This window comes from Dermacentor albipictus, chromosome 5 (genome assembly GCF_038994185.2).
Source record: "Dermacentor albipictus isolate Rhodes 1998 colony chromosome 5, USDA_Dalb.pri_finalv2, whole genome shotgun sequence".
Lineage (NCBI taxonomy): Eukaryota > Metazoa > Arthropoda > Arachnida > Ixodida > Ixodidae > Dermacentor > Dermacentor albipictus.
Window position 1 is genome coordinate 151,983,977 of NC_091825.1, and position 23,583 is coordinate 152,007,559.

At 47.5% G+C, this 23,583-nt stretch overlaps 1 protein-coding gene across 4 annotated transcripts in view; it reads left to right on the top strand.

The window, feature by feature from the left end:
* LOC135903418 (solute carrier family 12 member 8) overlaps positions 1-23,583 on the top strand; it is a 59,612-nt gene that overhangs the window by 32,174 nt on the left and 3,855 nt on the right. For all 4 annotated transcript variants that reach the window (XM_065433745.2, XM_065433743.1, XM_065433747.1 and 1 more), the window contains exons 5-11: positions 3,399-3,519; positions 5,314-5,427; positions 6,704-6,905; positions 7,348-7,435; positions 7,493-7,639; positions 8,208-8,477; positions 9,416-9,635. In XM_065433745.2, coding sequence (XP_065289817.1) covers positions 3,399-3,519; positions 5,314-5,427; positions 6,704-6,905; positions 7,348-7,435; positions 7,493-7,639; positions 8,208-8,477; positions 9,416-9,635 — 1,162 coding nt within the window. The remainder of the gene's footprint in view (positions 1-3,398; positions 3,520-5,313; positions 5,428-6,703; positions 6,906-7,347; positions 7,436-7,492; positions 7,640-8,207; positions 8,478-9,415; positions 9,636-23,583) is intronic.

Sequence of the window (23,583 nt, forward strand, 5' to 3'; positions counted from 1 at the left end):
CTTTCTTTCTCTTTTGCGCTTATTGCCAAAAGTTTCAATGAAAACGATTTATGCCACACTAGCAAACGCGAAATGATACTTTTCTCGAGAATTCTCATATGCGCGATTTCGTGTCTACATCCTTATTTCCTACTTTCTCTTCTGCCTCTTTTCGCTCCCTACCCCGGCATAGGACAGTCAACCGGGAGGCGTATAACGGCCTCGCATTTCGTTCTCTTCTTTACTCCCTCCCCTTGTTTGAATGTCGAGGAGAGAACGTTGGCCTGTTCTGATACGCTGGCACAAGCTTTTACGCGGGCCAGCGATTTAAGTACCTCTATAACAAAATTTTATTTTGCGAGTCATTGACACTTATAAATTGAAATTTTTGCGCAACTGAATATACAAGAGTGGAGGGCAAAAGAAGAAAAAAAAAGAACTAACTGTTATACTTCGGTGTCAGAAAACGACGTGGCTGTTCACGAATCTTTGCGCAAAGTCACGAGTCTGGACAGACACTAGAAGCGGTTCTAAAGGAATTGGGCAGACAGAACCTATACACCCGTCATTTTGCGCGGCCACTCCTTAGAGGCATCAGGACACTGTCTGCATAGCTGTTTGTCGCGTTCAGAGGACAGCCGAAGCAAATTGTATGGCACAACTGAATTAAACATGATGCCTCGATTAAGCTAAGGTATTTAGAATAGTTCTATGGAGAGTTTCAGCCTTACGGGAAAGCACCGGCGACCATACGGTAAATAGTTCAGCCCGACAAAGCGGAGCAGCCGAAACGCCGGTAAATTACCGCACTACATTCTGTAGCCACCCTAACCGCAATAACGTACGGCATGCAGATAGGGAAACACGGCAGTGCTAAAACCTGAATTCGTGCAGGCGTTTGAAAAGATTCGTTAGAATCTCCACAATGGAGGCTGCCTTGCACGGTGCTGTTCGACTTTACAACAATTGAAACGCAAATGAAGGAGGTCCTGTCAGACGTCTGAGTCGCACAAAGGGCGTTTTGTAGCGCCGCACTGAACTGGTGTGAAAACGCCGGATGGCAACGGTGTTTGGTCGACAATGGAGAAAAGAAGTGAATACAGAAGCAATCGCGAACTTCGTTACGCAATTTGAGAGACAGGATACTTATTTCTGTGCGCATGACTCAATGTAAAATTGTGCATGGAAGAGCAGCAACTTCGGACAATGATATATAAATAAAAAGGGATATGGGCGGAGGGAATCGAGTACACTATTATTGAAATCTCTCTCACTAACGCACTTTTTTTTCCAGTTTTTAGAAAATATGGCTGAATCTACTAAACCAGAACTATGTACTGGTCTAAGTATGCACGCGCGGTGCACTTACGTCTTCAAATAAAGCAGAAAATTTTTGCCGCAAGAACCTAAAATTATTTTTAAGGTAACGAACGTAGCTGTAATCATACATTTAATAGGTGCTGCAGTCATACTAAACGTTTTTTTGTTTTTTTTTTTTTTAAAGGCGAAAGTCTTTCTAGGCTCATGGTGAAGTTGGTATCAGCAGACCTGACCGCCAGTGTCCGCCGAGGCGTCATCACGCCTTATGAAGACAGATCAAAGACAGATTAAAGAATGAAAAATGATTGATAATGACAGTCAGTGAATGATAACGTTATAATGTAGATTGGTAGAGGTTAATAATGACTAGTAATGACTACTAATTACTTGTAATGACTACTTATGACTCCGAAATGACCAATGTGTCTAAGGACAGCTTGTAATGACCACAATTGATTATAAATGACTAGAAATGTATAGTAATGAGTAGTAATGACTACAATGACTACTAATGACTTGTGATGACTACTAATGGCTACGAAATGACAAATATGTCTAACGACGAATTGTAATGACTACAGTTGATTACAAATTACAAAAGAAGAGTAGGCTTTCGCCATTCACCTCTTAAGAAAGATCTTAAGAGACCCTTTAATAAACTTTCACACTAAGATATTTAACAGGTTTTAGGTGCAACTAAACTCGGCGGACTGCTAGTAGCTACGCCATAAACAGGCTGCAACATTTCAGCTTGATTAAAAGAAGACCAACAAGGATATAGGCAAGCATACAGTTTGATCACGAAATTCCCTCTCCATCCAGCTTTAACATGATAAAGCGATCCTAATACATCAAACCAGAAGAGTTCCAAAATTTAGCAGCAGGGAACAAGCGCAATGTATCTGTTGCGTGAAGTAAATAATTAAACAATTACTTAAATTATTAAATTAATAATTAACCTTTGTGGAAACAGTGACTTATCACACGAGGTGGGAGGGTACCTTATTCCAAGAACCCTCTGGCCTGGACCGCCACCCGCGCATGAAATAATAATAATAATAGTAACAATAGTAATTTACGGGAAAAAATTATGAAGTTAGAGCGTATTAGAGTAGATGGCTGCTTGCATTTCGTCTGACAGTTATAATTGTCACACCGAGAAATCGTGGTGAACGCTCGATCCCTGGATGTAACAATAAATTTGTATATTGCTCTGCTCTGTGTATTATGCAGACGCCAACGACGACATTTACAGTGACCTGTGTTTTTATTCTAACAACTTTGAAAGAAGATTTAGCACTTTAGCGCTGGTTTCGTTTCCATCAATTCTCCTTGGCAAGGGTGAATTTTTTTTCTTTTTACTCCTCATTAATTGTCCTGTAGTACACTTGGCACCATTGTATGCTTGATTGTTTCTGCGCACTATCAGGTGCCGACAGGCAGCGAAACAGTCGACACCTCCGATTTATTTAATTTATTAAAGCGAAGCTTTCTTTGCTTCTAGACACAACTGTGCGCGTCGCCGTTATAGTTAAGGCATTTACTCCCCAACTGCCGCGCGCTAAAGCTTCGCTTCACGTACGTTCCAACATGTGCGTTAGATCTGCACGATTGGCTGAGCTATTGACTGACCGGTTGAGTGAGTGGATGGGTTAACGTTCCGAAGCAAGAGGTGAGCTTTGAGAGATACCAGTGGGAAGCTCCACGAATTTATTCTCACAGCACGGCGTTCTTTGTGGCGCACCTATAAAGCGCTGAGCGTTCTTGCATTCCGCACTTACTGGAATGCCGTTGCCAGAAATCGAACCCTCTACCTTGTTCTCAGCGGCAGAATCAAGCACTCAGGAGCAACTCCTCCTTTTCGCGGACAAATCAGGAAAGCAAACATATTGATAGTTTTACTGAGTGATAAGGACCAAAATATAAGCTCTCGAGAAATTTCAGCAATGACAAAATAGATATCAAAAAACAGCGGTAAACGCAAAGTGTTCTGTCAAAGCTGTCAGTTCGAATCACTGTGTATAGCAATATACTTAAGTGCTCGTTCATCGTGGCCCTCGAGTAAGTACACGCACGCGGACCCGTCCGCGTGGGCGCAGGCGGTGAGCAGCGCCCTGCACGTGATGGGCTTCGCCGAGTCCATGGGCCAGCTGCTGAAGATGGAGGAAGACCCGTGGCTGCAGCGGGGGATCGCCTCGGCGCTCGTCCTCCTGCTGCTCGGTACGTGACTGGCTCTCTAGCTGCGCGTTCAGTAAGTCGCGTTTCTGGAACAGCAGAAAGGCCACTCTCGCTACGCAAAGCGCGCAATAATGAAAAACGGGTGGGGACGCTCTTTTGAAATTCCCACACAAGGCATTGAGCAGTTTTAACGTACCGTAACGACCCAAATAAGAAAAAAAAGTTTAAAATTTGCGACGTCACGATGATGTATACTGGCGCTGCGGTTGCGCACTAGTAGTAATCCACACTAGTAGTAATCAACATTTTTTTCCACCGAAAAAATGAAGGTTGAGTTTTAAAAAAAATACTTCGCCAGTCAGAAGTTATTTAGTGTTTTTCTTTGGTGTCCCTATAAACACTCTTCGCGACGAGACTCGTAACAGATTGTACCCGCCGCGGTGGTCTAGAGGCTATGGTGTTGTGCTGCTAAGCACGAGGTTGCAGGATCAAATCCCGGCCGCGGCGGCGGGGATTCGATGGGGCGAAATGCAAAAAACGCCCGTGTCCCGTGCATTGGGGGCCCGTTAAAGATGCCCTGGGGGTCAAAATTAATCCAGAGTCCCTCACTACGGCGTGCCCCATAACCAAATCGTTGTTCTGGCACGTAAAACTCCAGAATTAAATTCAATTCAAATTAAGTGACTCGTTATACTCTTACAACTTTTCGTGCAGTTGGTGCCTAAATAAGAAAACGGTTAACATTGAAGGATGATAATTTTTGTGTCTGTGCCAAACAGGCTAAGCTACACATACAATTAAGCGGAACGTTTGCCTAGCTTGTCTATGATATGGGCACGGCAATGCATCATACAGGCAGAACAGACGATATGTCTTCGCCGTTTGCCTTATAAGCGTAATCTTTGACAAGTGACCTTCTATAACTTGATCATGTGGCCCCTATTCCCTGCGCCATATGTGACAGCAGCGGCGTGGCCACATGGGGACATCGAGCTCTGCAGTTATATGCGCTCGTTACATTGAAACTACAGAGCGTGACGTCACAGTGATGCAAGAGCGCTGACATTAATTTCACAACACAGGCAACCCAGATTATCGTTTTCCCCGAAAGTCAAAGGTTCATCCTTGGAAAGCAACTTTCTAAAATCTACATGCTTGCCGAAGACAGCCAAACACACGAATAGCGAATGACAAGTAGAGTTGTCAGAGTATATTCGTCTGCTCCCTCGGTCAGCACTATACGTCGCCACGCCTCCTTGTTTACAGACACGCAGCTTGTCCGTAGCGCAGCCATAGCTGAAGTGGCAGAGTGCCGCACGCGTCATATACAGGACGACGAGGGCTCAGCTCCCATAGTCGGCAGACTGCCTTTTCTTCCGCTTTCAATTTACTTCTTTATGAAGAATATGAAGTCTGTGCAGCCCATAATTACTTCTACGCATAAAAAAAGTAAATAAGAAGCCAGTCAAATTGCGAAATGTTTTCTTTGGCTTCATATATTACTGTTACTAAAGCGTCTAGCCCTTCGGTTCCATGTAGCCCTAACCTATAGCTGTCTATCCTGATCATCAAGCCTCCTAATACCCCTCTTGCCCTTCCGTCAAACTAGCATGCTAGAGGGCTGTTAGCTCAGGATAACCTCTCTGTTCTGCCCAAAATAAATTATATATATATATATATATATATATATATATATATATATTGCGCGAATCCAATCGCCCATAGAAGTAACATCGAGTATTATTTACGTATACAGAGTGGGTGGAAGGGCATTTACAATATGCTGTGCTAGCGCGCTTTTAACTATATAGACTGTATTTGTACTTTTTCTTCCAGGGATCAACGTCGCGGGCGTCAAGTGGGTCGTTCGCCTCCAGTTCGCCCTGCTCATCATTTTGCTCATGGCCGCGCTGGACTTCGCCGTGGGGACTTTCGTGCGCTACGACTCAGGTGCCTTCTGAACTGCGAGAGGACTCGATATTCTTACAGACGAAAAACAACGCGAAATTCTTCAGTGTCCCCCACACAGGAGAGAGAAATACGCGCGCGGCAGTCACAAACAGAACGCGAAATTAAAGGATTTGAGAACCTCTCTCACAGGGAAGTTCGCAAATCCTCCGCGCGCAGACACCGTCGAAGACGCGGCCTATATATCTCTGCCGTTGCGTGTATTTGTATACGCTGCTTCAATCGTTACCGTGACTAAATAAAGCGTGAACAAGACAATATAGAGTCGAGAGCGTAAGAACTGAATCGGAAAGCAGCCCGATATAGGTATAGTTCGGTATATAAAAATACCCTGATATAATGCTCATGTGAAAACCAGCCCGTCTTATTTTCCTCGATTTCCGCAGAGCTTTGCTTCAAGGTTGTTGCAACGAGGGCATCTGAGCGGAAAAAAAGTTCCGAATAGGAAATTGTTTCGTGTGTGCATGTGCGCGTGCGTAAGGAGTTTGCCGCTACGCTGAGTATTTGGGCAAGAGAACACGGCGCCTCTCATGCATCCTCCGACACATCTAATGCGCCTATCGATGCTGTTTAGAGGCACAGAACAACCCTGTTTACGTAAGCCATATTTTCAAATGATTATCTACGATGTTCGGTTAGTATTATGCATAAGACGATTAGTCGAAATATCTGTGTTCGAATATCGGCGAGGAAGAACGGACGCCAAATAAAATTCCAATATATTCGGTTAATTTTCACGTTTTATTTGTGTGCTCGGTGACCAAGCTGAGCAACAAAGCAGATAACGCGAACGTGGATAAGGTGGCATATACCGTGCGCCGCGTCGCGCATCCAGACACTAAAATGAAACAAGGCCGACGGCACAAGTGCTTTTCTTTTTTCAAACAACAAACAAGAACAAGGTAGTGATCTAGTTTAGTCGTCATCAGACAGGAGCGTCATACGTGGCACCACGTGTGACTGTGTACCTTCCTGTCGTCCGGTCTTCGGGTGCTGTTTGTAATGCCTGTCTTCTTCGTCACGTGGGTAACGACAATTCGGTTGCTTTAAGACATGAATCAACAAAACACGTGCAATTAAATGATGCGCGTCATCTTATAATTACTCATCCATCTCCTTACCTACGTAAGCACCCACCAGCCTTATGTCTCCAGCTCAACCGGAAGACAGAAACATATATGTCCTCACGTAAAAAATACCTCCCCTCCCGCCCTTTCGCAGAGTGCATAATTTATGGCTGCGCATGCCTACGCCGCAGGGCACGGCGTGACGGGCTACGATCTGGCGACCCTGAAGAACAACAGCTTCCCTCGGTACGGCGACGGCCAGAACTGGTTCACAGTGTTCGGCGTCTTCTTTCCGGCCATGACGGGCGTCTTCGCCGGCATCAACATGAGCGACGACCTCAGGAACCCCGTGCAGGACGTGCCCGCAGGCACGATGGCCGCCGTCGGAACCTGGTACGTGTGACGCTGGTCGACTTCGACCCGCGGGCGCCAGACCCGACAGCTTGCGACGGAATCTTAGGCCGCTTGCCGATTTACGAACGTTTTCCTCTTGCCGTCATATTGCTAACTTATAATTATTATACGAAATACATTACCGTGCTCTCAATCCCACCGGTATGTGCGGCCCGTCTCGAGTTAAAGCCGCACAGGGTCACGTATACAGCCGTCGTAAGAAGTACGCAGGACACAGTGCTCATTGCCGCAGGTTTCATTGCATGACCTATATTGCTTCAGCGAAGGCCGCTCGTCCTCGCCACCCGGTGATGCAGTGTCGAAGTATTGGAATCCTGCATCGCGTGGTCCATATATTTTTTACATAGACTATATACGCTTGTCGCAATGAATGCCTATTGTACAACACACACAAGTGCTTGTTCAATGAACGTTTGTGCAGTTTGTTCCTGTATCTGGTATTTGTCCTCGGTCTGGGAAGCACGTGTCAGCGCTGGGCTCTCACCACGGATTACCTCATCGCCGAAAAGGCAAGCAATAGTTACGAAACAACACAAAAGCAAACATGTGAACGAAATGAATCGCAGGCGTCCGCCATCGGCGTCATGTTGCTGTCCGGCCTGTACATCTCTTCCATGTCGGCGTGCCTAGGGGCTCTGTACCTGACGCCTCGCATTCTGCAGAACATGGCAAACGACGGAATCCTCCCGTTCAGCAAGCAGCTAAGCATCGGGGTAAGAATTCATCTTGGCTGGCTATAGGTATCTGCCCACACGATAACCGTGCGGATCACCATGTTTAATTTGGTTACTGCTCGCTGGTAAACTCGCAAGTCATTGGTACCTACCGCGGCGTATAATCGGTTAGGGCGTCGTACCAGTGAGCACGAAGCCACAGCTCCGTTTTCTGGATGCGACAACTGCTTTTCGGCTATAGAGCGAAATGCAGACTTGGCAAAGTATTTAATGCAAGCTGAAGTACACTTGCTAGCCGAATTAGTCCACAACAGCGGTACAGCATCTCGTGACGCTGTTTTGGAGACACGCTTTGTGTGCCTTAGGAATAATAACGACGGAGCTATTGACAAGTTCTACCAGGTTGTGCAGTTACAAGAACGAATTCGTACGTCCGCCAGCCGGCGCAACGAAATGTGACGCACCGTGAAAGTTGCTTAATAACGGTTCGTATCATATATACGCACGCAATTTAGCATTGAATCAACCGCAGCGTTTCAAAAAAAAAAAAAAAAATGAAGGCGCCACATAACCGTGAACATTCGTGCACGCGCTGCCGCGTCTGCAGAAGGGCCCCAACAAGGTTCCTGTGGTGGCGCTGGTGCTGTTCGCGCTGGTCACCTTCCTGTTCATCCTGGCGGGCCAAGTGAACACGCTGGCGCCGCTGGTCACCATCCCGTTCCTGCTGACGTACGCGTGCGTCGAGTACGCCTACTTCTCCATGGCCATGACCTACGACATCCAGCGCCGGCGCAACGAGCGCTTCCGCCAGCAGGCGGCCGTCATCCGGGCCCAAACGACGGACAAAACCAGCTACGGGGCGCTGGGCGACGCCAAGGTGCGGCAGCTGTGATGGTCTCCAGAGGTCGATCGAATGGGCGCTCGCGCGGCCTACATTATGTGTATGATATCCGGGGTATCCCAGCTAACTTTAGCCAAACTTAACAAATGTGCAAATGCCACGTAGATGGACAGAACCAAGGTAATTTGTTTGCCGTTGCTTGGAGATACTCAGATGATCTTTTTTCATTCCGCCTAATTAGATAGTTAGCCTTAATTAGTTAATCAACTTCTCAAATATTAAAATTAGATGAAGAGTGTCAACGAGAAAATTGTAGATCAACATGAAAAACTCCAGATGCAGCTTTCTGTTGCTCAATACGTGCTACATAAAAGTTCCGAACGTGAAAGAAGCCCGCAAATGCACAAAAAATTGCCGCGGGCTTCTTTCACGCTAGAAAAAACAGAAAAGCTGTATTGGGAGTTCTTCATGTCGTCCTACAATTTTCACATTGACACTTTTCATCTAATTATAACATTTGAAAAGGTAATTAAGACTAATTATCCAATAAGGCGAAATAAAAAAGTTTGAGTATCTCCAAGCGACGGCTAACATCACCTTGGTTCTGTCGAGCTACGTGGAATTCGCATATTTTTAAACTCTGGCTAAAGTTAGCCGGAACACCCTGTATATAGATCATATCAGCTAGTGTGGGCATCGACAGATGTCGATAATGCCAGCCTCTAGCCGTATGCTACTGTTATGTCGGCGGTGCCGCCATGATCGCCCGGCGTGTTGTTTCAGTACTTTAAGCAATACCTGAGATATCTAACCATGTCACCGTGACTAATGAAAGCGCTTGGCGAGTTTAGACATTTTCAACTTTAAGGGTTTCAATTATCAGCTTATATAACTTCCCGGAAATATTTTACGTGCGTTACTTTACGATCGAGGTCTAGCGGTGCAGGGCAGCATACGGCGGTCCTTGTGCGCAGGTTGCCACGAGCGACTTGGACCAGCTATTTCCAGAACGCGTTCACGACAAGACGGCCATACCTCGTGACCACAGCAGCGTAACCACGACAGAATCGCCGGTGACATCACCAGACGAGCACAGCTCCATACGGAGTGCGGAGAGCAGGGATTCCAACGCCGACCAACCAAGGGGCCAGCCGGAGTCCTGTATTACTGACAAGACTCACCTCCTCACTAAAGGTACAGTGTACTAAAGGTCAGCTTGCGCGTGTACCGCCGATATGGTGTTTCGCATGGCCCCCTGTCCATTTATGTGCCCGACGGATAACTTGAAAATCAATTGGAACTGTCTGGTGTCACCACTGACGTAGGGTTGTTCAGGGCTCTTTTCGCATTCCTTGCATGAATACTCTACAGAACTTGCGTGAAATAAAGAGCATGGCAAATCAATTCTGCGGAATCCCGCAAGGCGGAGGAAGTGTCACGAAGGGGAAAATCGGTTAGCCACAACGAGGAATGAAAAAACTGAGAGGCCCTACCTAGTCCCCGCGCTAGGAGAAAAGTGTGGAGGAAGTGACGTGGTATTTTTCGCTGTAGCCGTGGTTGCTTAGTGACTGTGGCGTTGTGCTGCTAAGCACGAGGTCTCGGGATCGAATCCCGCCCACGGCGGCCGCATTTCGATGGAGGCGAAGTGCGAAAACACCTGTGTACTTAGATTCACGTGCACGTTAAAGAACCCCAGGTGGTCCAAATTTCCGGAGCCCCCCACTACGGCGTGCCTCATAAATCAGATCGTGGTTTTGGCACGTAAAGCCCCATAATTTTTAAGCGGCCATGTTGTCAAGGCACAATGACGGTTTTGTTGTGTGCGTGTGCTGTCCCGTCGGTCTCGTTGCGTGGCAAAGGCGTCGTGTGTGCAGGTTTGCGTTAGTTTCCGCGTGTTGTGTTCCGCTATATTACCTGCACCTTGCTCTCTCAGTTGTTGTGGCGAGGTGGGACTGGAAGAAGTAAAAAGCGTGAAACGAGCGCGCATGCAACGCCGTACACCACGCACCACGCCACAAACGAAGCACTATATTAGGCAGTATACTTGCCGTCTTCGGCGGATTCGTGCTGACGTATCGCCACATACTGAAACCGCTGTGTTTCGGAATATGTACGTACGATAAACGCCTTGCAGGTCAGTGGCTGCTGTGCAGTGTGTTCCTGCATTTGACAGCCGACGATGCATTTGTGGCACACAAAACAGCTGACCATGTGGACGTACGGGAAAGAAGCGACTGCTGTGAGTAATTAAGGGACGAAGCCTCCTTACCGCGGATGTATGTGTGCCCGAGGGGCGCAGCTGGGAAGTGGAGGTTGGCGGACACGGTGCAAGAGTTTACAAGGCTCGACAGAAGAACTTACGCCTGCGCGCACAACAAACGGCTGATGGTCGCTCGTATATATGGGCCCGCTCAACGCGCTAGCCACACACACGCGCGCGTAAACTGTTCGGCACCGCGCGTAGGATACCACAGAACTTTGTCTCCGTGAAGCTTCACTTACCGTGAAAACAACATACATCAGGCCGCAGCCCGTGTATACGCGCAACGACGTTGCCTCCTCGTCGGCGAGCTGTGGCTCCTCACATCTCCGCAGTGCGCTTCCCCCGAAACTTGTTCAGAAAACGATTCCGAAAGCCACGACCAGCATACGCGTTTGTTCTCATAAACTGCAGACTGCAGGTAGTCATAGGTGAATGTGTCATGATGTGCGTAAAATGTGCTGCGGGTTATCGCCTGATCATTTTTGCAGTGCGGTGAGAGTGTAGATTTATTTTCAGAAAATCCGGCAGAAGTAGCGGGGACTGGCCTCAGGGTCTAATTTGCGGAGTTCATTATGAACTCTGCAAATTATTATTAAAGGTCCGAGCAACGGGGGGGGGGGGGGGGGGGGGGCATGGCCTAGCGACGACCTTCCACCGAATTCTCGTGCCATCCTCCTACAGCAAAGGCAGGAGCGGAGACGTTTTGCACATCCTCACTCCGATTTAAACAGCCAACGGGAGAGGGACTGGCGTCGCATTCAGACGAATACATACCCCAAGCTGCACCACCTACACAGAATACACCCCACGAGGTTCACTGACGAGTGCCCACGGTGCACAAACACACCCACACTAAAGCACATCACATGGGAGTGCCCCAGGATGCCCATATTGCAACTTCTACTAATGAAGAATAGGCAGTGGGAAGCATGGCTTGCGGACGAGGGTTGGGAGAGCCAGTTGGCTCTTCTGCACCAAGCCCAGCGAGCCGCTCGTGCCAGTGGGGCCCTGGAACAGGGGCCCACCATCGTGCCTTATTTTATTTATATTCAATAAGGTTTTTACTCACTCACTGATTCACTCCTTTCAACGCTGGAGCATAATACTCAGACGAAATTTCTTGAGCGACGGTGTCGCGATGGTATGCCCGTTGGTCGGATCACTATGGCACGCGCACATAGAATAAAGAACAACTGGCGCGCACGTCTGCGCAGCCCGGCGTGGTTGTGCCCCGAAGGCGAGGAATGCCCCTACAAAATGGCATAGTATAACGCCAACTTCCGGCGTCACGGAGGTTCCGCAAAAAGTGACGTCAGGTCTTCTTTTTACATTTATCCTTCCTCCGTAGTTGACCGTATTCAGTGTCCCTGTGCTTCAAGCTGTCGATTAATTCGCTCCCGCGCTGCAATCTGCTAGCCTCCCGGTTAGCTCAGATGGTGAACCGACCGCCGCGGAAAAGCGTTCGTCCCGGGCCCTAATCGCGGACCACGACACGTTTTTCGTCAAATGCGAAGCTTTATTTCTCAGAAACCATTTGTAGCTTCGTGCTACATTCGGGTGGGTGACAATTTTTCCTTTCACCAGAGTACAAGCAACGTTACCCCATTACCGACTCGCCGCGGTCCCAACAGGTCAGATCGTCGCCTAACGCTGGCAAGGACTGTCGTTGCCCTCGATGTGGCATCTCTAATTACACGTGAATGGTGCTCTCAAAGATGACGCCAGTTTTTAGTTGTTTCGGCAGGCACGTGTAAGCACATTGGTCACATATTGAAGCTTTCCGCGGCAAGGCTCGTGCCAGGTCTAGCTGGCTTAGCCTGCGGTGTAACTTCAGACAAAGGCACACAAATACAGGCGAAGGGAAGGAAAATAAGAAAAAAAATGCTGGCTCTCCTGTAATCGAGAGTACATGTAAGCGCGAAATGGCTACCGGCAAATCAGATTGGTTGGAGACGATATATAGCCACAATCTTAAAGTGTAGTGCATGTTCGCAACGGCACACCCCACTACACCACACCGCACCACGCCATACCGCACCACTCCGTAATGTGCTCTGGTCCACCTGGACGTGATAATTTCCTGTCACAGACAGAACCTCATTGCATGTCTCGTCTCGATCAAACAGCCATCCGAAGTGCGCCGGACGCTACCAGATTAAACGCTGCCGGCGCCCGGTCGCACCGCGCATCTCACGGACCGCTGGCGTTGAAAAGAGCACAGGAAACTGTCACAGCGCCAAGAGTTGGCAATCAAGTGTATGGTGCTCTGTATCTGCCTTTTGAACATCGCTATTGGAAATGACAAATAAAACTTCTGCGTACTAGAAGTTACAGCTTGAGTGATATTGTGAACAAACATTTGGAAGAACTCGGAAGCAATATTTTTTTTTGTAACTTGTTTGGGAAGTAACTAACGCATGTCATGTGGTCTTGACTGGTTGCCCGGACGATCGCGTTTTGCTCTGACTTGGCCGGATAACAGCTCTGGCTTTGGTTCAAGATCACATGAAGGTCGCCGACAGAACATAGTCTCGCAAGGGAAGACATCGCGGCGTCTAAATCCACGGCTCCTAAAAGACAGGCAGGCAACCTCAAAGGTATCATCCATTCTCTTTCGATAGCTGCACAAAATATAGATTCTAGATGGCATAGAATGGGATGGCGTGAAGGCCAGAGTGTGCGCGTGCTTCAAGTTTTGGGGCAGGCGTCGAGCGTGCAAGGAGCGCGATTAAAAATCGTCTCCGACGCGATCCTCCTGCTCTCGAACGCTGGCGTAAAAATAAAAGTTTTTTCTCTCTCTCTTTCCTGCTCTCGAGGCCACTGTCCTGCGAGCCTGGTGTCGCTCCGGCGCTGGCCTCACTCCGAAAGGAACTTCGGATTCTCCTGCAGCTACGCTGAGATGGCTTGAGAGCCACGACCCGAACAGAGCAGTGGGAACTCTCTCTTTCCTCTCTCTCACACCTCTCGCATCACACCTCTCACATCTCTCGCACAACTCTCTCTTTCCTAGTAGATCCAAGTGATGGAAGCATAGTCGATTCACCAGATGGAGTTCTTGCACTGGTGAGGCAGTTTTACATGACCTTGTATGTCGAACCACTTGCCTCTCCAGCTGTCTTTCCATTCGTTTCACCAGCTGAGCCGCCGGAAGTCTATTACTCAGCCATAGTCGAGGACGAGCTATTTTCGGCTTTGAAGCCTATGAAGCATAATCGCAGTCCACGATCCCATGGTCTGACAGTCGAATTTTATGTGAAGTTTTCGACACTGTTAGGGAAGCCGTTCACATCATTGGTGAACAGGCTACTCAGTGAAGGGACTCTGTCAGCGTCTCAAGGAGAGGGGCTAATCACTCTCTTTGTAAGGATGAGTCGAGAAGCTTCGATCTAAGAGCATGACGTCTAATCACACTTCTGAACTGCGATTACAAGCTCATAGCAAAGTGTCTGTGTATGTGACTCACTCCAGTACTCGACACTGTTTTGGGTCCATACCAGGCATGTTGTGTCCAGAGGCGCTCCACTTAGCTTCACGGTTTAGCAGTGAGAGACCTTCTCCTGTGGGCAAATACCGAAAACTTCCAGGTATTCTGTGCTCCTTCGATCAGGAGAAGGCTTTCGAAATTATTAGCCATGGGTACCTGTTGCGGGCTTTGGAAGAGACCGGTTTTGGTGTGCGTTTTCGGGAGATGGTTCAAGCGTTTTATCCTCGACAGACTTCTGCTTTTCCCATACAGGATCGCCTCTCGGAGGCATTCATTGTGGGTCGTGGTGTAACGCAGGGGGACCCTCTCTCGCCTGCCCTCTACGTGCTCGCTTTTGAACCGCTTCTGCAGAGGTTGTCCTGTGACAGTAGAATTGGCAGGTTCCTACTCCCACCAGGTTCCACTCCGGTTGCGCTCTTTGCCTATGCGGATGACTTGTCTATTGTCGTCCCGGACGAGGCGTCAGCTTGCACCGTTTTGGATGTCATGGACAGTTACTGCGCTGCGAGTAGTGCAAGGTTGAATAGGTCGAAAAGTGCAGCCATGTACTTGAACTCCACTCCGTTCAGTCCGCAGCCCGCTCATGGTCTCCCCGTGAAAACGCGGTTGCGGATTCTAGGTTTTCAATTCGATCCAGACGGTCTGTCTCCTGAAAACTGACAGAAGGCTAAGGAGAAGCTTGAAATCAGGGTTCAAGAATTCAGCGCGTTGTCATGTTCATCGACGGCTCGAGCGACAATTCTTCGCTCACTTCTGTTTTCCTTCCTTACGTACGTAGCGTGTGTTTCCTGTTCCAACCCGAACCGAGCTTATTTTGCAGACGGTCCTCTTTCGCTTCCTCGATCTGGAAAGGGACAACTGGTTGTGTAGTTCGGCAGGTGCTTAAGTTGCCCGAAGATAAGGGATGACTTGGAATTCCCGAGACCTGGGCATCGTGGCTACTGCACTACACGTCAGGTTGACCTAGGTCACCCTTAACTCGGATATGCCCCTAACTCGAAGCTTTACTTCCTATTTTTTTAGCACCCGACTCCGCTTGTTTTCGCAGAGCACATTTTGCCACCGTGTGCCTCGCTCAGGTTCCCTGTCCACCATTTATGCGGCTGCTGCCAATCCTCTGGTACGCCTCCGCAAGATTCATATCCTCGTCGATATGTCGATATCGATATCCCCACCCCAGACCTCTACCCGCATCGCCAAAGGTACGATCTGTCCATCCACAGGCCAAACTGGAAGCTCATTACGGCCATTTTCCTCGACGCTAGGCGAGCTGCGTTCATGTACCGCCTGGCGTGAGGGTGCCTGCCATTGAGTTACATGCCCTTCACAGCCATCCCGGCTCGTGGAGTGTGCCCTTTTTGTGGCGGTCGTGAGGACTCGGTTCATATCTCTACGCAGTGTTTGCTTCCTGCAGCGCTTCTCCAAAGGTGTGCTAGTATATTTAGGCTCCGAGGTGTTCCATATCAAACTGTTCGATTTTTGCATCCTTTGCCTACACAGACGATCAACCAGTTCGTGTTTCTCGTCGAGTGCTCATACGAAGTTTGGTTGGCACGCTGCGAAGCGGTTTTCGGGGGACGGGCGCCAGGCCTTGATGAAGTGCTTGCGGAAGCGCGGGAAGATGTCTAGTTCCATCTCTCCATTAAGCTATGATGCATGCTCCTAAGGTCGCACGACTCGGCCGTGTGTGCCAGTTGATCCACGGGGTTTTGTTTGGCTCAGTGGAACCCAGAGCCGGAACCGGTTTTGGCGCACCCTCGTGTGGTCGCGCTGCTCCACGGATGGCTTTGGTGGTCTCCACGGTGGTATGCCTTGACCTCTTTTGTGTCAAGGCAGTCCGAGGGTCTGCCAGGCTCGTCTCCTGTAAGGCCGACATGGCTGTTTGTGTGTTGAGTGCGGCAACTCAGTTGTGCTGCACCACAGCAGCCCCCTTTTCCAGGAAGGACCGTTGGCCCGAACCAAAGCCTCCCGCCCAGTCGATCCGGGTAGCGGGGGAGCGCCGGGGCCAATGTACCGAATGATGTTGGGTTGATGAATACATGAAAGCTCTGGGACGCGGCACTTCCGGGTGCCAAGTCCTCTTCCCATCTGACAACGGCGCCGACAACGGAAGCTAAAAACACTTCACACTTAATAAAGGACCCATGCATTCTCCTCCCTTTCTGTCCAGGAGTAAAATACAGAGGACATTGCTGGCTTTCTTTGGAGCTCAATTTTTCTCGCCATCATTGTAAGCTATACGAAAGTCAGGTGACGTGTGCAGACTAGCCCGAGCAAACATTGAATCTAGGCTGTTAGCGAACCATTCTGTGTGTGTTTTACGGCCAGTTATTTAGTTGCAAAGGGGCCGCGCAATCCAGCAACTCAAACCTCGAAGGTCATGCTGTGCCGGGTGACGCTACCTGCTTGGCGTTCTCCACCATATACAAGAGGAAGGTTAGCTCGGGGCAGGCACGTACCCAGGATTTTTTTTCGGGGGGGGGGGGGGGGGCCACCACATCCATCATCATCATCATAATCATAATCATCATCATCATCCTGTTTTATGTCCACTGCAGGACGAAGGCCTCTCCCTGCGATCTCCATTTGCCCCTGTCCTGCGCCAACCGATTCCAACTAGCGCCCGCGAATTTCCTAATTTCATCGCTCCACTTAGTGTTTTGTCGTCCTCGATTGCGTTTTCCTTCTCTTGGTACCCATTCTGTAACCCTAATGGTCCAACGGTTATCTAACCACCCGCCGTGGTTGCTCAGTGGCTATGGTGTTGTGCTGCTGAGCACGAGGTCGCGGGATCGAATCCCGGCCACGGCGGCCGCATTTCGATGGGGGCGAAATGCGAAAACACCCGTGTGCTTATATTTAGGTGCACGTTAAAGAACCCCAGGTGGTCAAAATTTCCGGAGTCCTCCACTACGGCGTGCCTCATAATTAGAAAGTGGTTTTGGCACGTAAAACCCCAAATATTATTATTATTATCTAACCGGCGCATTACATGACCTGCCCAGCTACATTTTGTCCTCTTGATGTCAATTAGAATATCGTCTATACCCGTTCGCTCTCTGATCCAAACCGCTCTCTTTCTCTCTCTTAACGTTATGCCTAGCAATCTTCGTTCGATCGCTCTTTGCGCGGTCCTTAACTAATTCTCAAGTCTCTGCCCCATATGTCAGCACTGGCAAAATGCACTGATTGCACACCTTACTTTTCAATAATAATGGTAAGCCTCCAGTCAGGAGCTGGCAATGTCTGCCGTATGCGATCCAACGTATTTTTATTCTTCTGTGAATTTCCTTCTCATCATCAGGGTTCCCTGTGATTAATTGACCTAGGTAAACGAACTCCTTCACAGTCTCTATAGTTGCCGACTGGCGATCCTGATCTCTTGTTCCTTTGCCCGGCTATTTATCATTATCGTCATCTTCTGCATATTAATATTCAACCCCACTCTTACACTCTCTCTGTTAAGGTCTCTAATCATTTGTTGTAACTCGTCTGCATTCTTGTTGAATAGAACAATGTCATCGGCAAACCGAAGGTTGCTGAGATATTTCCCGTCGATCTTTACTCCTAAGCCTTCCCAGTTTAATAGCTTGACTTCTAAGCACGCAGTGAATAGCTTTGGAGAAATTGTGTCTCCCTGTCTGACCCATTTCCCTATAGGTATCTCCCTGCTTTTCTTGTGTAGAATTAAGGTAGCTGTTGAACCTCTGTATATATTCTTACGCGAAGGACGAGCCAGTAATACGAGAAACTATTTACAGATTATATTTACAACAACGGTTGCAGCGCTGACCGGTTATATTCACAGCGCCAGCCCAGTTCGTTCTTCCTCCTCTTTTCTGGAGTGATGGCGCCCACGCACCTCGTTCAAACAAACAAATACCACACGCATGAAGCAATATTTTTCAAGCTTTTTACGTAAGCCTTCTGTAGTCCTTCATTACGTAGTGCCTCTAGACTTCTGGTATCTCTACTGAATCAAATGCATTTTCGTAATCTATATAAGCCACATAGAGAGGCTTATTGTACTGTGCAGATTTCGCGATAACCTGATTGATGACATAGATGTGATCCATTGTAAAGTATCTCTTCCTGAAGCCAGCCTGTTCCCTTGGTTGACAAAATCCAGTGTTGCCCTTACTCTATTGGAGATTATTTTGGTAAATATCTTATATAATACTGGGAGCAAGCTAATGGTCCTATAATTTTTCAATTCTTTAACGTCTCCTTTTTTGTGGATTAGTATAATGTCTGCATTCTTCCAGTTTTCTGGGACCCTTTCAGTCGATATACACTTCGTATAAAGAGCCGCCAGTTTTCTAAGCATTATGTCTCCTCCATCTTTGATTAAATGGACTGTTATTCCACCTTCTTCTCCCGCTCTTCATCGTTTCATGTCTTGCAGCGCTCTTCTGACCTCATCGCTAGTTATAGGAGAGTTTCTGTATCCTGTTCATTACTGTTTCTAAGTGAGGTATCGTGACTCCTCTGGGTATACCGTATACAGGTCAGCTTAGAATTTTTCCGCTGCTTTTACTGTATCTTCGAGATTGCTTATGATATTATCCCTCTCATCTGTTAGTGCATACATCATGGTTTGTCCTATGCCAGGTTTCTTTTTTACTGATTTCAGGCTGCGTTCATTTTTCACGGCTTCTTCAGTGTTTCTCATGTTATAGTTTCCAATATCAGTTATTTTCACCTTGTTGATCAGTTTTGACAGTTCCGCGAATTGCGTAACGCTGTGCGGCCGCCATTCCCATACAACCGCGTAGAGCGCAGGACTCTGCGAATCTAGACGTACTGCGCTCACCGAGAAAGGTTAGAAAAACACCCACATAAGCACAGCAGAGAAGTGGCTACGTGATGCGGTTCGACCCATAACTATAGAAGCGTCATTCAAAGCAAGTAATTATTCTCCACTTCCGGCGGCGTTTTCTCTACTAAAAGATGTTGATCCATAAATATTCTCATAAACAACGGTTAACATCTTTATTATTCGCTTTTGCTTGCAGTTTGGTTGTTGCGTTGGCTCTCTTTCTTAGTAGATCGCTTAATTTATCAACTCCTTGCGATTTTTGTTTCCGGTTTCCAATTTTGCACGAAAAGTGCTATACAATTAAGGAAAAACAGACGAGGTATAACTGGAGACAGTCATCTTGCTTATGGGTTTAAGGGTTATTGCAGGGTTTCATGATGGACGCTCTTTCACATCATTTTATTTCCCACCTTATCTAACTCATATCACGTGTATATGGTTCCGGGCATCTGCCAGCGTCGCGGTGAGCCGTAACTCAAGGAAATAATGAAGCAAAGGGATAAGTTAAACGCAATTGGTGTTTTCTGCGGCCGCAACTCGTTCCATGAGAGTACAGACCAGCTGAGTAACAGCCGCATCCCTCTCCTGGTCCCAGGATCAGCCTAAACAAAGAAGGTTGAACTAACAAAAGCAACAGCTATGCGCGTGACGGTTGAATAGATGGTGACAACTGAGTGCATCTCGAGTTAATCGCGCGGGTGCGGAATCTATGAGAAAACTGTCCTTCACATTACAAGAAATGCCGATAACTACCGCCATCTAAAAGGAGTGAAAAAGGCAGCATAAGGCTGACCGACGAACAGGTGCCAAGTCTCAACATTAATCTGGCGGCGCTTTAGGAATGTGTGAGGAGTGGTGGCGTGGGTGGGGAGGGGGGGGGGGGGTATGCCACTTGATTTCGGGGGGGGGGGGCCCGTGCCCCCCCGGGCCCCCCCCTGGGTACGTGCCTGGCTCGGGGGCTCCTATCTAAATACGTGGGAAAGGATACATAGTTTTTCTCGGCAACCACTGCGCCAATTTGAGGTGGTTTGTTGCATTTAAAAGAAAAAAAGTTAAAATCTAGCGACCGTTGATAGCGAATATCTGATTTAGGCCGTGTTAAATATCGCTAATTCTTCAGGAAACTGAACTATCAAGTTTACACCTCTGTAAATCAGCAATGAAAAACGATGTCGCAATTCTGCAACTTGTTGCTAACAGTACATTTATAGCAGACAAAATTGATGTATTATATACAATTCTTGAATAGACCACTAATACGCAAGTAGGAGTTCTGCAAAATCCTTGCAAACAATGTAACAAATTTATGCAAGATGGACATTCGAAGATCAAATTTGTCCACCTTGGGATTCTCTAACAGATACAGTTTACAGAACTGCGATGTCTGTTCTTAGTGCAGAGCTACAAATGTGTAAACTTCATGCTTACGTTGTTCTTTTTCTTTAAATTTACAAATTTTTTCAAAGCTCCTTTTAAAAAATCTGGGCCCTAACTCAAAATTCTGCTTCTAACAGTCACTAGAATTTAACATTATCTCTCAAACAAATTTCATTAAAATCGACCCAGTGGTTATCTCAGAAAAGTGTTTATGCTTTATATATTTATTTGAATAGGCGGCATCGAAGTTAGGCCCGAGCTAAAATATCCTCTTAAAAATGAAAGTCCTAGACCTATAAAACAAGAAGAAAAAAAAAAGAAAACACTGGCACGTCTGGCAGCGCACCCAGCGACGGTGCCCTCGAACGGAAGCCAATCTCGTAGGCCTTGCTTGCCTACAGTGCAAACACGTCATGATCACAATCTTACATCACTTGTAACATTTTTGCCAACCGCTTTCGGTTCCGCTTCCCAGAAGGAAGGAAGGAAATCAACTTTATCCAAAGTCCTGCAGGCCACGAGAGCTTTGGGCTCTCATGGAGTGGGCGTCTCCCACGACGGAACCGGGAGGTTGAGTTTCCTGGCGGCGTCGTGGACTTGCTGGACGGCCCAGAGTTGGGGAGCGAGTTCTTCGCTCCGGATTGCTTCTTCAAACTTGCGCTTGTCCGATTCGGAGTTTATGTGAGCTTGCGAGCACGGCAAGAGTAAATGATATACGTTAAGGGATGTATTGCAATTCGTACAATAACACTTGTCGTAGAGCTCAGGCATGTAATGGTGTAGTCTGTTTTGCGTGGGGTGGTCTGTACCATTCTGAGTACCGCTTGAGCTCGAAGGAGCGTGCGGTGTGGCGTGCTATACTTTCTACGTTGTAGGTAGTAGTGTTTAGTGATTTCATTGTGTGTAGTGGGGGCGTCCTTGTTCTTCGAGTGGTCGGGTGAAGCCGCGCAGCCTCGTGTGCCGCCTCGTTAAGGTTGGGGACGTCGCCGATCTTTGGTCTTAAGTGTGCCTGGAACCAGTATACGACGTGGTTCTAAGAGGAAGCTTTAGCTCGGGTGCTCCTATCTAAATACATGTAAAAGGAGAATTCGTTTTTCTCGGCAACCACAGCACCAAATTTGACGGGGTTTGTTGCATTTAAAAGAAAAACTTAAAATCTAGTGACTGTTGGTTTCGAATTTTCGATTTAGGTCGTCAATTTTTTATTAAAAATTGGCAAAAATCGCAAATTTTCAGAAAACGAAACTATCAAGTTTACAACTCTGTAACTCAGCAAAAATAGGCGATATCGCAATTCTGTGAATTGTACTTAATAGCACATCTAAAGCGGACAAATTTGACATCTTATACATGAATCTCAAAAAATTTATTAATACGTAATTACAACTTTTGCAGAACCCTCGTAAACAACGTAACAAACTTACGTAAGATATAAAATGACATATGAAATTTGTCCGCTTTGAATGATCTAATGGATGCCGTTTACAGAACCGCGATATCTCTTCTTGATGCAGAGCTATTAGTTTGTAAACTTCGTGCTTCTATTTTTGTCAAACTTCTGAAATTTCGTAAATCTCTTTAACAAAATGCTAGCCCTAAATCAAAATTCCGCTTCCAACAGTCACTAGAATTTAACTTTCTCTCTCAAAAGCAACAAATTTCATTAAAATCGGTCCAGGGGTTATCTCAGAAAAACGTTTTTTCGTTTTTACATGTATTTGAATAGGCCGCGTCGGAGTTCGGCCCGAGCTAAAGCTTCCTCTTTATCTCTTTCTTTATAACAATTCTGAGAGCCTGTGCGCAGACCGTGCCCTTTTGGAAAGCTGATAGCGGCTATGGAGTCGCTGTAGACATGGGAAAGATTGTCGTCGGTGAGCGCAACAGCGATGGCAACCTGTTTCCCAGAAAGTGCATGAGTCTCTACGTCATAACGCAGGCGGTCACGTGAGAGCGAAGCATTGTGATGTAGGGATCGCTCGGTCATCTATGCTTCTACCTTAATGGATACTGATGGACTGGTTGGTGAGCCATGACCTTGATGAAGCAGTGCACTTAAATCACACACGTTCATGCACACACGAAATGTAGGTTTCGCCCGTAAGTCGAAGCACCGATTGCTACGGCAAATTAGTAGATATCTGTACAAGATAAGGATAGTAGCTTTATCGGCCGTAAAAGTTCGTATATTAACGAAAGTAACAAGCGTGGTGTCACGCGCACACAGGCAAATATGAGCGCCGGCTGCTGAAAGCCTCGTGTGCCGTCTTGTTGTCGCCGCTGCGTACGCGTTGAAGAGAGACGCGCGCGCCCCAATCCTGAAAGCGATCTGCCATGACGGCTCAGTGCGGCGAGTGCCGTCAGCTTTGTGTTGTGTTCTCGTTGCGTAGCTCGCGTTGAAGCGAGACGGCACGAAGGTGAATGCGGTCGCTGCTGCGGGCGCCATCTTGAAAGCGGTCGTCTTGCGGGACGGACGGACGGTATCTGGTCGGGCAAGCATGGCAATGCTTATGCAGGCGTCTTTGAGAAATTAAGCAGTAGTTGCAGTCCAATGTATGTGTACGCCCTTTTTTAAAGTGTGCGTGAACGTGCCTGTTTTAATTGCGCTGCTTTATCAATGTCTTCTACCCTTGCCAGAGGTAACGTATAAACTTGTGTACGGGCCGCAAACCTAACTTGGCAGCTCAAAATTTGCACACAGCTCAAAATTTGCACACAAAATTCCAACAGAAAAGCAATGGCGAAAGGCGTGCCGCTGCTAGATGGAAATCTGCGCTGCCACAACCGGCCCCTCCATGTTCTTCCATGGTAGTGTATCCATGTCAACGAACACGTCGCTGGCGCCATTTTTCCCTCCCGACGGTGTCATTGGAAGTCATTGCCAAGAGTTTTACAGAGATCACCAACAACCTAGCTGGTACGGAAAACTACTTAATCCACGAATGTGCTGGCAAACCAAGCATAAGCAGCAGTGGTGGCAATAGCAGAGACGAGTAGTGAGGTGCATGGCATGTACAAATGAATGAATTCATTATGAAAAGGATAGCGTTCGTTATTGTGGTGGTCGGGGATGACAGAGGATTTCGTACTCGTAGTCGAAAAAAATTAAAATCCCGGTCTTATGCAAGGGCCACCGACACCTCATCAAAATCACGATAAAAAAAGTGCGGCCATACACGAGTCTACATGGCGGTTTTAAACG